The sequence below is a fragment of the Carcharodon carcharias genome, chromosome 36 (assembly GCF_017639515.1).
Source record: "Carcharodon carcharias isolate sCarCar2 chromosome 36, sCarCar2.pri, whole genome shotgun sequence".
Taxonomy (NCBI): domain Eukaryota; kingdom Metazoa; phylum Chordata; class Chondrichthyes; order Lamniformes; family Lamnidae; genus Carcharodon; species Carcharodon carcharias.
Genome location: NC_054502.1, coordinates 3,979,017 through 3,994,892, shown reverse-complemented (window position 1 = coordinate 3,994,892; position 15,876 = coordinate 3,979,017). Strand labels below are relative to the sequence as shown.

Below are 15,876 nucleotides of genomic sequence, written 5' to 3'. Positions count from 1 at the left end.
GGGAAGTCGACATTGTGAGGGAAGATGAGATAAAGGAGAGAGGTAATAGAGGGAGAGAGATACATACAAATGGATAGAAATGGTACATAATGCTAGGCAACATGCAGGAAAGAGAGAGTGAGGGATCATAGGGGGCGAGGGGACTGGGATGAGGCGTGGTAAAGGGGGAGGGGTGTCATAATGAGGAACGGAGGGGAGGGCCAGGTGAGGGGGAGGGTGTCCGGGTAAGGGGAGGGTGTCTTTTTTTTAATGATTAATTTATGGGATGTGGTCTTCGCTGGCTGGGCCAGCATTTATTGCCCATTCCTATGGCCCTTGAGAAGGTGGTGCTGAGCTGCCTTCTTGAGCCGCTGCAGTCCCTGTGGTGTAGGTACACCCATGGTGCTGTTAGGGAGGGAGTTCCAGGATTTTGACCCAGCGATAATGAAGGAAAGGCCAATATATTTCCAAGTCAGGATGGTGAGTGACTTGGAGGTGAATTTCCAGGTGGTGGTGTTCCCCATGTGTCTGCTGCCCTTGTCCTTCTAGATGGTGGAGGTTGTGGGTTTGGAAGGTGCTGTCTAAGGAGCCTTGATGAATTCCTGCAGTGCATCTTGTAGATGGCACACACACTGTTGCTACTGTGTGTTGGTGGTGGAGGGAGTGAATGTGTGGATGTGGTGCCAATCAAGCGGGGCTGCTTTGTGCTGGATGGTGTCAAGCTTCTTGAGTATTGTGGGAGCTGCACTAGTCAGACAAGTGGGGAGTATTCCATCACACTTGTCCCTTGTAGATGGTGGACAGGCTTTGGGGAGTCAGGAGGTGAGTTACTTGTTGCAGGATTCCCAGCCTCTAACCTGCTCTTGTAGCCACAGTATTTATATGGCTAGTCTAGTTCAGTTTCTGGTCAATGGTAACACCCAAGATGTTGATAGCAGGGGATTCAGTGGTGGTAATGCCATTGAATGTCAAGGGGCGATGGTTAGATTCTCTCTTGTTGGAGATGGTCATTGCTTGGCACTTGTGTGGCGTGAATGTTACTTGCCATTTGTCAGCCCAAGCCTGGATATTGTCCAGGTCTTGCTGCATTTGGACATGGAGTGCTTCAGTATCTGAGGAGTCGTGAATGGTGCTGAACATTGTGCAATCGTCAGCGAACATCCCCACTTCTGATCTTATGATGTTAAGGAAGGTCATTGATGAAGCAACCGAAGATAGTTGGGTCGAGGATACTACCCTGAGGAACTCCTGCAGTGATGTCCTGGGACTGAGATGATTGATCTCCAACAACCACAACCACCTTCCTTTGTGCTGGGTATGACCCCAACCAGCGGAGAGTTTTCCTCCCGATTCACATTGACTCCAGTTTTGCTAGGGGTCCTTGATACCACACTTGGTCAAATGCTGCCTTGATGTCAAGGACAGTCACTCTCAACTCACCTCAGGAGTTCAGCTCTTTAGTCCATGTTTGAACCAAGGCTGTAATGAGGTCAGAAGCTGAATGACCCTAGTGGAACCCAAACTGAGCATCAGGGAGTAGGTAAGTGTCACTTGATAGCACTGTTGATGACATCTTCCATCGCTTTGCTGATAATCGAGAGTAGACTGATGGGGCAGTAATTGGCTGGGTTGGATTTGCCCTGTTTTAGGTGTACAGGTCATATCTGGGCAATTTTCCACATAGCTGGATAGATGCCAGTGTTGTGGCTGTACTAGAAATGTGTGGCTAGGGATGTGGCAAGCTATGGAGCACAAGTCTTCAGTACTATTGCCGGGATATTGTCAGGGCCCATAGCCTTTGCAGTCAGTATCTAATGTCTTCAGCCATTTCTTGATATCACATGGAGTGAATCGAATTGGCTGAAGACTGGCATCTGTGATGCTGGAGACCTCTGGAGGAGGCCGAGATGGATCATCCATTCGGCACTTCTGGTTAAAGATGACTGCAAATGCTTCAGCCTTATGTTTTGCACCGAAGTGCTGGGTTCTTCCATCATTGAGAATGGGGATATTTGTGGAGCCTCCTCTTCCAGTGAGTTGTTTAATTGTCCACCACCATTCACGACTGGTGTAGAGGACTGCAGAGCTTAGATCTGATCCGTGGGTTGCGGAATCGCTTAGCTCTGTCTATCACTTGCTGCTTATGCTGTTTGGATGCAAGTAGTCCTGTGTTGTTGCTTCTCCAGGTTGACACTTCATTCTCAGGTATGCCTGGTGCTGCTCCTGACATGCCCTCCTGCACTCTTCATTGCCACCAAGCCAGAGGATCAACCCTGTTCAATGAAGAATGGGGGATATGAGGTTACAGATTGTGGTTGAGTAAAATTCTGCTGCTGATGGCCCACAGCGCCTCATGGATGCCCAGCTTTGAGTTGGTAGATCTGTTTGAAATCTGTCCCATTTAGCTCGGTGGCAGTGCCACACAGCACGATGGAGGGTATCCTCAATGTGAAGGTGGGACTTCGTGTCCACAAAGACTGTGCGGTGGTCACTCCTACCGACACATTGATGGACAGATGCATCTGTGGCAGGCAGGTTAGTGAGGAGGAGGTCAAGTATGTTTCTCCCTCTTGTTGGTTCCCTCACCACCTGCCACAGACCCAGTCTAACAGCTATGTCCTTTAGGACTCGGCCAGCTCAGTCTGTGGTGGCCCTACCAAGCCACTCTTGATGATGGACGTTGAAGTCCCCTGCCCAGAGTACATTCTGTGCCCTTGCCATCCACAGTGCTTCCTCCAAGTGGTGTTCAACATGGAGGAGCACTGATTCATCAGCTGAAGGAAGGCGGTACATGGTAATCAGCAGGAGGTTTCCTAGTGCATGTTTGACCTGATGCCATGAGACTTCATGGGGTCCAGAGTCAATGTTGAGAACTCCTAGGGTAACTCTCTCCCAACTGTATACCACTGTGCTGCCATCTCTGCTGGGTCTGTCCTGCCAGTGGGACAGGACATACCCAGGGATAGTGATGGTGGTGTCTGGGACATTATCTCTAAGATATGATTCTGTGAGTATGGTTATGTCAGGCTGTTGCTTGTCTAGTCTGTGAGACAGCTCTCCCAATTTTGGCACTTGCCCCCAGATGTTAGTTAGGAGGGCTTTGCAGGGTCAACAGGGCTGAGTTTGCTGTTGTTGGTTCCGATACCTAGGTCAATACCGGGTGGTCCGTCCGGTTTCATTCTTTTTTTGATGACTTTGTAGCCGTTTGTTACAACTGAGTGGCTTGCTAGGCCATTTCAGAGGGCATTTAAGAGTCAACCACATTGCTGAGAGTCTGGAGTCACATGTAGGCCAGACCAGGTAAGGACAACAGATTTCCTTCCCTAAAGGACATTAGTGAACCAGATAGGTTTTTACAACAATCGACAATGGTTCCATGGTCATCATTAGGCTTCTAATTCCAGATTTTTGTTGAATTCAAATTCCACCATCTGACGTGGTGGGATTCATACCCGGGTCCCCAGAGCATTACCCTGAGTCCCTGCATTACCACTCCAGTGACAATACCATGACACCAGGGAGAGGGGCTCTGGGTGAAGGAGTCCTGGTGAGGGGAGGGGTTGAGGGTGCCAGGGGGAAGGGGTCCAGGGAAGAGCATCTGGGAGAAGGTGAGGAGTTAAGGTCTGGCAGGTGGGTCCAGGTGTGGGGAGGGGGGCCAAGGATGAGGCTCCAGAGGAGGGGGTCTGGGTGGGGGAGGAAGGGTCTGGGTGAGGGGATCCAGGTGAAGGGTGGGGTCCGAAGGGTCAGGGGGTGGGGATCTGTGAGAGGTGGACAGGGTCCAGGGGAACGGAAGGGGTCTGGAAATAGGGGAAGAGGTGGGTGGGGGCAGGGAAAATTGGGAGAGGGTGTATAGGTGAGGGGGTCCAGGGGAGGAGCCCTGGGTAAGGAAGAGGGGATCCAGTTGAGGGGGAAGAGTTCTGGGTGAGGGGACAGGGTCCGGAGGAACAGAAGGGGCCTGGAAGAAGGGGACAAGGGTAGGTGGGAATCGGGAGACGCTGCCCAGTTGAGCAGATCCAGGTTGGGGGGGCGGGGAGAGGCCTGTGTAAGGAGGAGGGGGTCCGGGTGGTGGAGTCTGGTTGAGGGGGAGGAGGGTCTGGGTGAAAGGGAGGAGGGTCTGGGTGATGGAGCCTGGGTGAGGGGGAGGGGGTCCGGGTGGTGGAGTCTGGGTGAGGGGGAGGAGGGTCTGGGTGAAGGGCAAGAGGGTCTGGGTGATGGAGCCTGGGTGAGAGGGCAGAGGGTCTGGGTGAGGGGTAGGAGGATCTGGGCGATGGAGTCCGGGTGAGGGGGAGGGGGTCTGGGTGAGGGGGAGGGGGTCTGGGTGAGGGGGAGGGGGTCTGGGTGAGGGGGACAGAGGGTCTGGGTGAGGGGGAGGGGGTCTGGGTGAGGGGACAGAGGGTCTGGGTGAGGGGGAGGGGGTCTGGGTGAGGGGGACAGAGGGTCTGGGTGAGGGGGAGGGGGTCTGGGTGAGGGGACAGAGGGTCTGGGTGAGGGGGAGGGGGTCTGGGTGAGGGGGACAGAGGGTTTGGGTGAGGGGGAGGGGGTCTGGGTGAGGGGACAGAGGGTCTGGGTGAGGGGGAGGGGGTCTGGGTGAGGGGGACAGAGGGTTTGGGTGAGGGGGAGGGGGTCTGGGTGAGGGGGAGGGGGTCTGGGGGGTGAGGGGGAGGGGGTCTGGGTGAGGGGGAGGAGGGTCTGGGTGAGGGGGAGGGGTTCTGGGTGAGGGGGAGGGGGTCTGGGTGAGGGGGAGGGGGTCTGGGGGGTGAGGGGGTGAGTGGGTTACCACATACTTGCCACCTGCACCCTGGCCTTGCGGCTGAGTAAGAGACCGAATCGGTTGTGTGCTGTACAGTCGTACTCCCCAGCGTCAGACTCATTGTTTTCCTTCTTCTTCAGGAAGTTTCGGATACAGAGAGAGCCGTTGTTGAGTAATGAGACCCGGGGACTCTCCCTCAGCGCAAAACCATCTTTCCTCCACGTGATGGTAATGGGTTCAACTCCTTCCACCCGGCAGTTTAACACCAGGGGCCGATCCTTCACTGCAATCACATCACTGGGCTCCTCCACAAAGCTGAGTTCAGACAACAACCCAACATCTGCAACCAAACACAGGAACAAGTCAGACCACAGCAGGACAGCGTGAGTCAGACCCCCGTCGACATTCACAAAATGAAAACAAAAACTGCTGGGGACACTCAGCAGCTCTGTCAGCATCTGTGGAGGGAGGGAGAGATATAAACAGTTAACCTTTCGAGTCCGTAGGACCCTTCTTCATGAGCCAAGAAGGGTCATATGGACTCGAAACGTTAGCTCTGTCTCTCTCTCTCTCTCTCCCTCCCTCCACAGATGCTGACAGAGCTGCCAAGTTTCCCCAGCAGTTTTTGTTTTTGTTTCCGAATACCAGCACCGGCAGTATTTTTTCTTTATTACCCATCTACATTCAGTTCTGGGCACTGCACCTCAGAAAGGAATTCCGCCCCCCTCACCATCTGCATCTGTTGATGATTAAAATGGTTGATGTTTAGAGGCAGCGTGGGGCAGATTCACCAGAACAAGCCCGGGGTTAAAACAGTTCAATATTGAGGACTGGTTGCACGGAGTAGGCTTGTGTGTAGGACACGGCTGGGTGATCTGATTGAGATGTTTAAGATGTTAATATGATTTGATGTGGTTAATAAAGATTTCCTCTTGCCGATCACTACTTGACAGCCCATGTACATTCCTCAAAGACAAACACTCCCAGGACAGGTACAGCACGGGGTTAGAAACAGAGTCAAGCTCCCTCTACACTGTCCCCATCAAACATTCCCAGGACAGGTACAGCACGGTGTTAGATACAGAGTAAAGCTCCCTCTACAGTGTCCCCATCAAACACTCCCAGGACAGGTACAGCACGGGGTTAGATACAGAGTAAAGCTGCCTCTACAATGTCATCATCAAACTCACCTGCTCAGTGTCTGGGGCTCCTGGTATAATGTTTGCCTCTGGACAGCTCAGGTGAGAACAGCAGAGGAGTTTGTGGCAGGGCCACACAGTGGAGTAGCTAGACTCAGACTTTCAGATGGGTACAGATGAGGTAGCAGAGTATAGCCCCAGAGGAGCCAGTAGCCCAGCAAGTGTTTGGGGTTTAGGGGACTGAGCTGAAAGATGACACTATTGCTTGCTTTTCACTGTGGTCACTGAGCAATACAACAGTTCCTTCATTGTTGTCACAGCCTGAATAAGAGTTTTGATGCTGATAGGTTTTACTGTTTGAACTGTCGGCCTGCCTGTGAATTGCATGGTGAACAATGTGCCTGCGGGTGGTGGTGAATACTGGTTGACACCCTCGGGGAGAGATTGGTGGCTGGCTCCCAACTCCATAGAAACCCAGGCCATCAGTGGACCCTGCCTGTCTGTGGACAGGCTGGAGTTCAGGATGTGTAAATGCTGGAGGTCAGGAAAGCCACTCAGGACAACAGGAGCTCCCCCCCACCACCAAACTCCATCCCTTCCCCCACCAAGAGGGAAGCTCAAACGCCCAGGAATCCATCTGCCCAGCCTCAGCTGCATGTGTCAGTGGAAGGGGATGTTCCCATGACTCAATGTCAGTCAAAACCCTTTCCTCTGCTTTCTGAAGAATGATTAGATTATCCTGGGGATGAGATGTTGAATGATACCATTCAGTCCACCTCTGAGACCTGACTCTTGCCCCTAAATGCATCTCGCCCTTGGCCTGGAGCTGCAGGAGACAGGGCCCAGAAAACAGCTGCCCTCATAACCCAATCGTCATGGGAAGCCTGTCAGTCAGGATGAGGAGAACAGTGAAACCATCAGTAGACAATATCCATCCCTGTAGGCAACTCACTGCAATGCCCAGCCATCTCCTCTCTACCCCAACATCCCTCAAAGCCTTGATACCTTGGTCACTGCTCCAATTCCCTTTGCTGCCACGCCCCTTGATGGCCACATGGGCCTCCCCCTCGCTTCCCCGAAGGCCCCACCACCCGGCTTGCTGCTCCCACGGTGCCCTCCCTTGCTGCCCCCTCCTCCGTTGCTGCCCCCACCATGCCCCCCTCACTGCCCTGACATCCTTCTCACCACATTGGCGCCATCTCTACCCTGACAAGCCACTCACTATACCAAGACCCCTTCCCTACACCAGTATTATATACTGCACTATGACACAGTGTAACACACGGTATTATATACCGCACTGTGACACAGTCTAACACACGGTTTTATATACTGCACTGTGACACAGTCTAACACACGGTATTATATACCGCACTGTGACACAGTCTAACACACGGTATTATATACCGCACTGTGACACAGTCTAACACACGGTATTATATAGTGCACTGTGACACAGTCTAACACACGGTATTATATACCGCACTGTGACAGTCTAACACTCAGTATTATATACCGCACTGTGACACAGTCTAACGCACAGTATTATATACCGCACTGTGACACACGCTAACACAGTATTATATACGGCACTGTGACACAGTCTAACTCACGGTATTATATACGGCACTGTGACACAGTCTAACTCACGGTATTATATACAGCACTGTGACACAGTCTAACACACGGTATCATATACCGCAGTGACACAGTCTAACACACGGTATTATATACCGCACTGTGACACAGTCTAACACACGGTTTTATATACTGCACTGTGACACAGTCTAACACACGGTATTATATACCGCACTGTGACACAGTCTAACACACGGTATTATATACTGCACTGTGACACACTCTAACACAGTATTATATACGGCACTGTGACACAGTCTAACACACGGTATTATATACAGCACTGTGACACAGTCTAACACACAGTATTATATACCGCACTGTGACACAGTCTAACACACAGTATTATATACCGCACTGTGACACAGTCTAACACACGGTATTATATACTGCACTGTGACACAGTCTAACACACGGTATTATATACCGCACTGTGACAGTCTAACACACGGTATTATATACCGCACTGTGACACAGTCTAACACACAGTATTATATACTGCACTGTGATACAGTCTAACACACGGTATTATATACTGCACTGTGACACATGCTAACACAGTATTATATACCGCACTGTGACACAGTCTAACAAACGGTATTATATACCGCACTGTGACACAGTCTAACACACGGTATTATATACTGCACTGTGACATAGTCTAACACACGGTATTATATTCTGCACTGTGACACAGCCTAACACACGGTATTATATACCGCACTGTGACACAGCCTAACACACGGTATTATATACTGCAGTGACACAGCCTAACACACGGTATTATATACCGCACTGTGACACAGTCTAACACACGGTATTATAAACTGCACTGTGACACATGCTAACACAGTATTGTATACCGCACTGTGACAAAGTCTAACACCCGGTATTATATACAGCACTGTGACAGTCTAACACACGGTATTATATACTGCACTGTGACACAGTCTAACACACGGTATTATATACTGCACTGTGACAGTCTAACACACGGTATTATATACTGCACTGTGACACAGTCGAACACACAGTATTATATACCGCACTGTGACACAGTCTAACACACGGTATTATATACTGCACTGTGACAGTCTAACACACGGTATTATATACTGCACTGTGACACATGCTAACACAGTATTGTATACCGCACTGTGACACAGTCTAACACACGGTATTATATACCGCACTGTGACACAGTCTAACACACAGTATTATATGCTGCACTGTGCCACATGCTAACACAGTATTGTATACCGCACTGTGACACAGTCTAACACACGGTATTATATACCGCACTGTGACACAGTCTAACACACGGTATTATATACTGCACCGTGACACATGCTAACACAGTATTGTATACCGCACTGTGACACAGTCTAACACACGGTATTATATACCGCACTGTGACACAGTCTAACACACGGTATTATATACAGCACTGTGACACAGTCTAACACACGGTATTATATACCGCACTGTGACACAGTCTAACACACGGTATTATATACCGCACTGTGACACAGTCTAACACACGGTATTATATACTGCACTGTGACACAGTCTAACACACGGTATTATATACCGCACTGTGACACGGTCTAACACTCGGTATTATATACAGCACTGTGACACAGTCTAACACACAGTATTATATACCGCACTGTGACACAGTCTAACACACGGTATTATATACAGCACTGTGACACACTCTAATACACAGTATTATATACAGCACTGTGACACAGTCTAACACACGGTATTATATACTGCACTGTGACAGTCTAACACACGGTATTATATACTGCACTGTGACACATGCTAACACAGTATTGTATACCGCACTGTGACACAGTCTAACACACGGTATTATATACTGCACTGTGACACAGTCTAACACACAGTATTATATGCTGCACTGTGCCACATGCTAACACAGTATTGTATACCGCACTGTGACACAGTCTAACACACGGTATTATATACCGCACTGTGACACAGTCTAACACACGGTATTATATACAGCACTGTGACACAGTCTAACACACGGTATTATATACCGCACTGTGACACAGTCTAACACACGGTATTATATACCGCACTGTGACACAGTCTAACACACGGTATTATATACTGCACTGTGACACAGTCTAACACACAGTATTATATACCGCACTGTGACACAGTCTAACACACGGTATTATATACAGCACTGTGACACACTCTAATACACAGTATTATATACAGCACTGTGACACAGTCTAACACACGGTATTATACACCGCACTGTGACACAGTCTAACACACTGTATTATACACCGCACTGTGACACAGTCTAACACACGGTATTAAATACAGCACTGTGACACAGTCTAACACACGGTATTATATACCGCACTGTGACACAGTCTAACACACGGTATTATATACCGCACTGTGACAGTCTAACACACGGTATTATACACCGCACTGTGACACAGTCTAACACACGGTATTATATACCGCACTGTGACACAGTCTAACACACGGTATTATATACCGCACTGTGACACAGTCTAACACACGGTATTATATACCGCACTGTGACAGTCTAACACACGGTATTATATACAGCACTGTGACAGTGTAACACACGGTATTATATACCGCACTGTGACACAGTCTAACACACGGTATTATATACCGCACTGTGACACAGTCTAACACACGGTATTATATACAGCACTGTGACACAGTCTAACACACAGTATTATATACCGCACTGTGACACAGTCTAACACACGGTATATACCGCACTGTGACACAGTCTAACACACGGTATTATATACAGCACTGTGACACAGTCTAACACATGGTATTATATACCGCACTGTGACATAGTCTAACACATGGTATTATATACGGCACTGTGACAGTGTAACACACGGTATTATATACCGCACTGTGACACACTCTAACACAGTATTATATACGGCACTGTGACACAGTCTAACACATGGTATTATATACCGCACAGTGACACACTCTAACACAGTATTATATACCACACTGTGACACAGTCTAACACGGTATTATATACCGCACTGTGACGCAGTCTAACACACAGTATTATATACCGCACAGTGACACAGTCTAACACACAGTATTATATACCGCACAGTGACACAGTCTAACACACGGTATTATACACCGCACTGTGACACAGTCTAACACACAGTATTATATACCGCACTGTGACACAGTCTAACACACAGTATTATATACCGCACTGTGACACAGTCTAACACACAGTATTATATACCGCACTGTGACACAGTCTAACACACGGTATTATATACCGCAATGTGACACAGTCTAACACTGTATTATATACCGCACAGTGACACAGTCTAACATACGGTATTATACACCGCACTGTGACACAGTCTAACACAGTATTATATACCGCACTGTGACACAGTCTAACACACGGTATTATATACAGCACTGTGACACACTCTAACACACAGTATTATATATCGTACTGTGACAGAGTCTAACACATGGTATTATACACCGCACTGTGACACAGTCTAACGCAGTATTATATACCGCTCTGTGACAGATTCTAACACACGATATTATATACCGCACTGTGACACAGTCTAACACACGGTATTATATACCGCACTGTGACACAGTCTAACACACGGTATTATATACCGCACTGTGACACAGTCTAACACACGGTATTATATACAGCACTGTGACACAGTCTAACACACGGTATTATATACCGCACTGTGACACAGTCTGACACACGGTATTATATACCGCACTGTGACACAGTCTAACACACGGTATTATATACCGCACTGTGACACAGTCTAACACACAGTATTATATACTGCACTGTAACACAGTCTAACACACAGTATTATATACCGCACTGTGACACAGTCTAACACACGGTATTATATACCGCACTGTGACACAGTCTAACACACGGTATTATACACCGCACTGTGACACAGTCTAACACTGTATTATATACCGCACAGTGACACAGTCTAACATACAGTATTATACACCGCACTGTGACACAGTCTAACACAGTACTATATACCGCACTGTGACACAGTCGAACACAGTATTATATACTGCAGTGACATAGACTAACAGTGTTATACCACACACAGATGGAGTATAACATACGGTATTATATATCACTGTCTATTTACTTGGCTGTTAATGAGAACAGTGTTGAACTCAAATGTGCTGCTTTTCAGTTCAATTGCCTCCACTCACTGTGTAGGCTGATACTTGGGGGTATCCAAGGGGAAGATGTCGATTGTGACATGCTATCCCAGTAAAACTCAGCAGCCTGAGGCGTGAAGAGGAGAAAATCACAAGATACAATCTGCTTGGGTGTCACAGTGATGGCTGACTGCTGACTTTGACTCTGTGAAACAGGAGCTAGAGTTGACAAATGACTTGTGTTGAATAGGACCTGGGTGCTCTTGAACCCTTTGCCTGTTCCATTGTACGGGCTGACAGGCTGTGAATGCAGCGCTGAACTCCTGCTGCTTCTGTGGCTCAGACACTCCAAATAATTTCATTAAAGCCTTAAAAGGACACTGGATTCACTTTGGAGAAAGACGGAGAGGAGCTGGTGCAGAGTTCATCCAACCCCAGTCGTCTGGGTCTGCTGCAGGGTACAATAGGGCAGAGACACAAAGTGAATTCACATTTATCTTTGGGGGAGAGGGTTTCAGCTTTACTACTTTAGACAGGGATCGTCCACATAAGAGACAGTCATCCACATGTAAAAATAATACACCAAACACAATTTAAATTCACCTCGATATAGACCTTCACACCCTGCTTTCTGGGATGGGCTGATATTGGGGTACCGCGCCCACAGAGACTGATTCTTAATGGGTTACAGTTCCCCACACAGGAAGTTTCTGTGGGTCCACACACACTGACTCTCACTGGGGTATGGGTCCCACACACACTGATACTCACTGGGGTATGGGTTCCACACGCACTGACACTCACTGGGGTACAGGTTCCACACGTACTGACTCTCACTGGGGTACGGGTCCCACACACACTGACTCTCACTGGGATACGGGTTCCACAAGCACTGACACTCACTGGGGTACAGGTTCCACACGCACTGACACTCACTGGGGTACGGGTTCCACACACACTGACTCTCACTGGGGTACGGATCCCACACACATTGACTCTCACTGGGGTATGGGACCCACACACACTGACTCTCACTGGGGTACGGGTCCCACACACGCTGACACTCTTTTGGGTATGGGTTCCACACACACTGACTTGCAATGGTGTATGTATGGTTTCCACATCTGTTGTCTACGACGGAATGTCCCAACACTAACTGTGTTGTTAGAAGAACTGTAATTATATCTGCAGTGTATTGCAATTCAATCTTGATATAAAACATCTTCAGTCAACTGTGTAACTTTACCTAGACTTAACCTCGGCCCTGGGGACAGGGGTTAAGTTGACGGCTGCCTGCTACCTGATGAGTTGGGTGGAGGTGCATTTTGTGAGTTATGCCTCCTTCTGACATGTTTAGGGTATCAGGATCTGAACACCATCATCTGTAGACAGCAGGGACTGTATTAAACAGAAGCTGGGATGTACTGATATATAGTTCACGCCTGCCCCCTCGCTAACTGGTCTTTTCAACTAGTGAGAGACCGTCACTAGCCATTAACTAGTCAAAGTAAGCAGCAACAGGCCAGTTATAGAACAAACTCAGTCCCTTCCTTGAGGACCAATAACCTTCTTTAGCAAGGTTCAGAATGCTACCCTGCTGGGTAAATGCACTCCTCCCATCCACACTGAGGTCAACCCCTCCCCACAAACTGAGGTCAACACTGAGCAATACAAAACAGGAAGATCCCACAGGCTTTGTTGAGTTAGCTGATCTTGGCAGGACCAGGAGGTCATGTGGAATTGGTCTCAGTCTGTCTGGGATAAGGAGAGGTGCATTGGGAGGGTGGGGGTCAGCCTGCATTCCTGCTCCTAACCTGTGACCCATGTTGATAAGTGGACAGATGTCAGGGGGTTGGGAAAGAAGACGATGGTGGGGGTGGGGCAGTGTAGGCGGTAGGTGGGAAGAGGCAGATCTGGGGATCAGGGGCTTCTATGTTGAGCATAGACAGGTGAGATATGGAGGTCAGCTGGAGATTTCCCCCAGCTAGTCAGAGGCTTCAAACAAGATTGGGGGGCAGAATGACAAGGGAGTGATATATTTCAAAGAAACACGCAGACAGTTCTAATGCTCAGCATTGCTCCTAAACTTCTTGCGCTCTCTCAGTACTGACCCTCCGACAGTGCGGCGCTCCCTCGGTACTGACCCTCCAACAGTGCGGCACTCCCTCGGTACTGCATTGAAATGTTGATTATTTATAAAGTATTAAATTTGACATTGAGAAACTGACTGAGGCCTGCGCGATTTATATCTGATTCCACCCAACCCCCCAACTCTTTATCTCTCCATCCTCTCTCTGCTTACATGGGAAAATCTGAATCCACACACGGAGCAGGGACTATGGCCCACAGCACTGCCCTTCCTAAATCACTGCAGTGCCCCTGACTCACTCTCCAAACCTTTGTGACCAATTACACATTTCAGACATGGCTATGTAGGATTCCTTCCAAAATCTGCTGGGAATGTGTTGAAACCCCAAACAGAGAAAGCTCAGAGAGAAGCCGCTGCTTATCAGGAACTTGCGATCAGTGAGCAACACATTTCACATGAATAAAAGGACAATCAGTTAGCCTCGATATCAAGGGAAGAGATTTGTATGAAGAGATTACACAGCATCTGGCAACAAGGCATCAAACTTTTCACTACTGCAGTGGGGAAAGAACTGGAAATTTCTTAGTGTTAAACTCTCCAATTTAAGTGAAGACAATTTTTATGCAGAAAGGGTTTTGTTTTGAAATGCAAATGGTGTGAAGTTTTTTAGACCCAGCACCCCCTCACAGGGCGCCCCCCAACCCATTGTTTCACAAAAAGGAGACAAACTGCAATCCACGACTTACCCAACGTTAGCGACAGCAGCAGCAACGTGAGCCAAACTCCAGCCTGTGGCTCGGGTGCAAACTCCGTCATTCTGTGAATTTTAACAAACTCAGGGATGGCAATGTGGAGTCTCCAACATTATCGTCTTGCTCGGACAGGCAGTTTGTGCGGGGAACCTCTGCTGTTTTGGTCCCTTTCGGTTTCCAAGTAGGTTTGTAAAGCTGAGAGATTCCTTTGCCCCTTCTCGCTCGCTCGCTGACCAAGTCTGATTGCCTACAGTTGAGGACAACCTCCCCCCACCACCCCCACCCCCACCGTTTCTTATTGTTTACCCTTCATTCACAGTCTGTCAAAAGACAGACACTGATATATGCAGGGGTGTGGGGGAATAATCTCACAGGGCTGGTCAATTAACTGGCCAATTACCAGATAGAAATTGATTAGGACCAGGGGGTAATTAACTGAAGGTTAAACACTCAAAAGCTCCCTGATGTGATGTGGAAAATAAAACAAGGGCACAATTTAACACCCCACAGAGTCTTTTATTCAGAGGATACTGATAGGACAATGTGGTTAGAGATCAGTAAGTGGAGAGGAACAGGAGCTGACCAAGCTTAAAAAACTCAGCAGGTCTGGCAGCATCGGCGGAGAAGAAAAGAGTTGACGTTTCGAGTCCTCATGACCCTTCGACAGAACTTGAGTTCGAGTCCAGGAAAGAGCTGAAATATAAGCTGGTTTAAGGTGTGTGTGTGGGGGGCGGAGAGATAGAGAGACAGAGAGGTGGAGGGGGTTGGTGTGGTTGTAGCGACAAACAAGCAGTGATAGAAGCAGATCATCAAAAGATGTCAACAACAATAGTACAATAGAACACATAGGTGTTAAAGTTAAAGTTGGTGATATTATCTAAACGAATGTGCTAATTAAGAATGGATGGTAGGGCACTCAAGGTATAGCTCTAGTGGGTTTTTTTTTTATTTTATATAATGGAAATAGGTGGGAAAAGGAAAATCTTTATAATTTATTGGGAAAAAAAAAGAAGGGGGAAACAGAAAGGGGGTGGGGATGGGGGAGGGGACTCACGACCTAAAGTTGTTGAATTCAATATTCAGTCCGGAAGGCTGTAAAGTCCCTAGTCGGAAGATGAGGTGTTGTTCCTCCAGTTTGCGTTGGGCTTCACTGGAACAATGCAGCAAGCCAAGGACAGACATGTGGGCAAGAGAGCAGGGTGGAGTGTTAAAATGGCAAGCGACAGGGAGGTTTGGGTCATTCTTGCGGACAGACCGCAGGTGTTCTGCAAAGCGGTCGCCCAGTTT

At 48.3% G+C, this 15,876-nt stretch overlaps 1 protein-coding gene across 1 annotated transcript in view; it reads right to left on the bottom strand.

Annotated features, from left to right (window-relative positions):
* The window catches only part of LOC121272864 (immunoglobulin superfamily DCC subclass member 3-like), a 56,168-nt gene extending 41,515 nt beyond the window's left edge, over positions 1 to 14,653 (bottom strand). The window contains exons 1-2 of the mRNA XM_041179698.1: positions 14,584 to 14,653; positions 4,764 to 5,069 (exon numbers count right to left, since the gene is read on the bottom strand). Of these exons, the coding sequence (XP_041035632.1) occupies positions 4,764 to 5,069; positions 14,584 to 14,653 (376 nt within the window). The remainder of the gene's footprint in view (positions 1 to 4,763; positions 5,070 to 14,583) is intronic.
* Between the last annotated feature and the right edge of the window lie 1,223 nt (positions 14,654 to 15,876).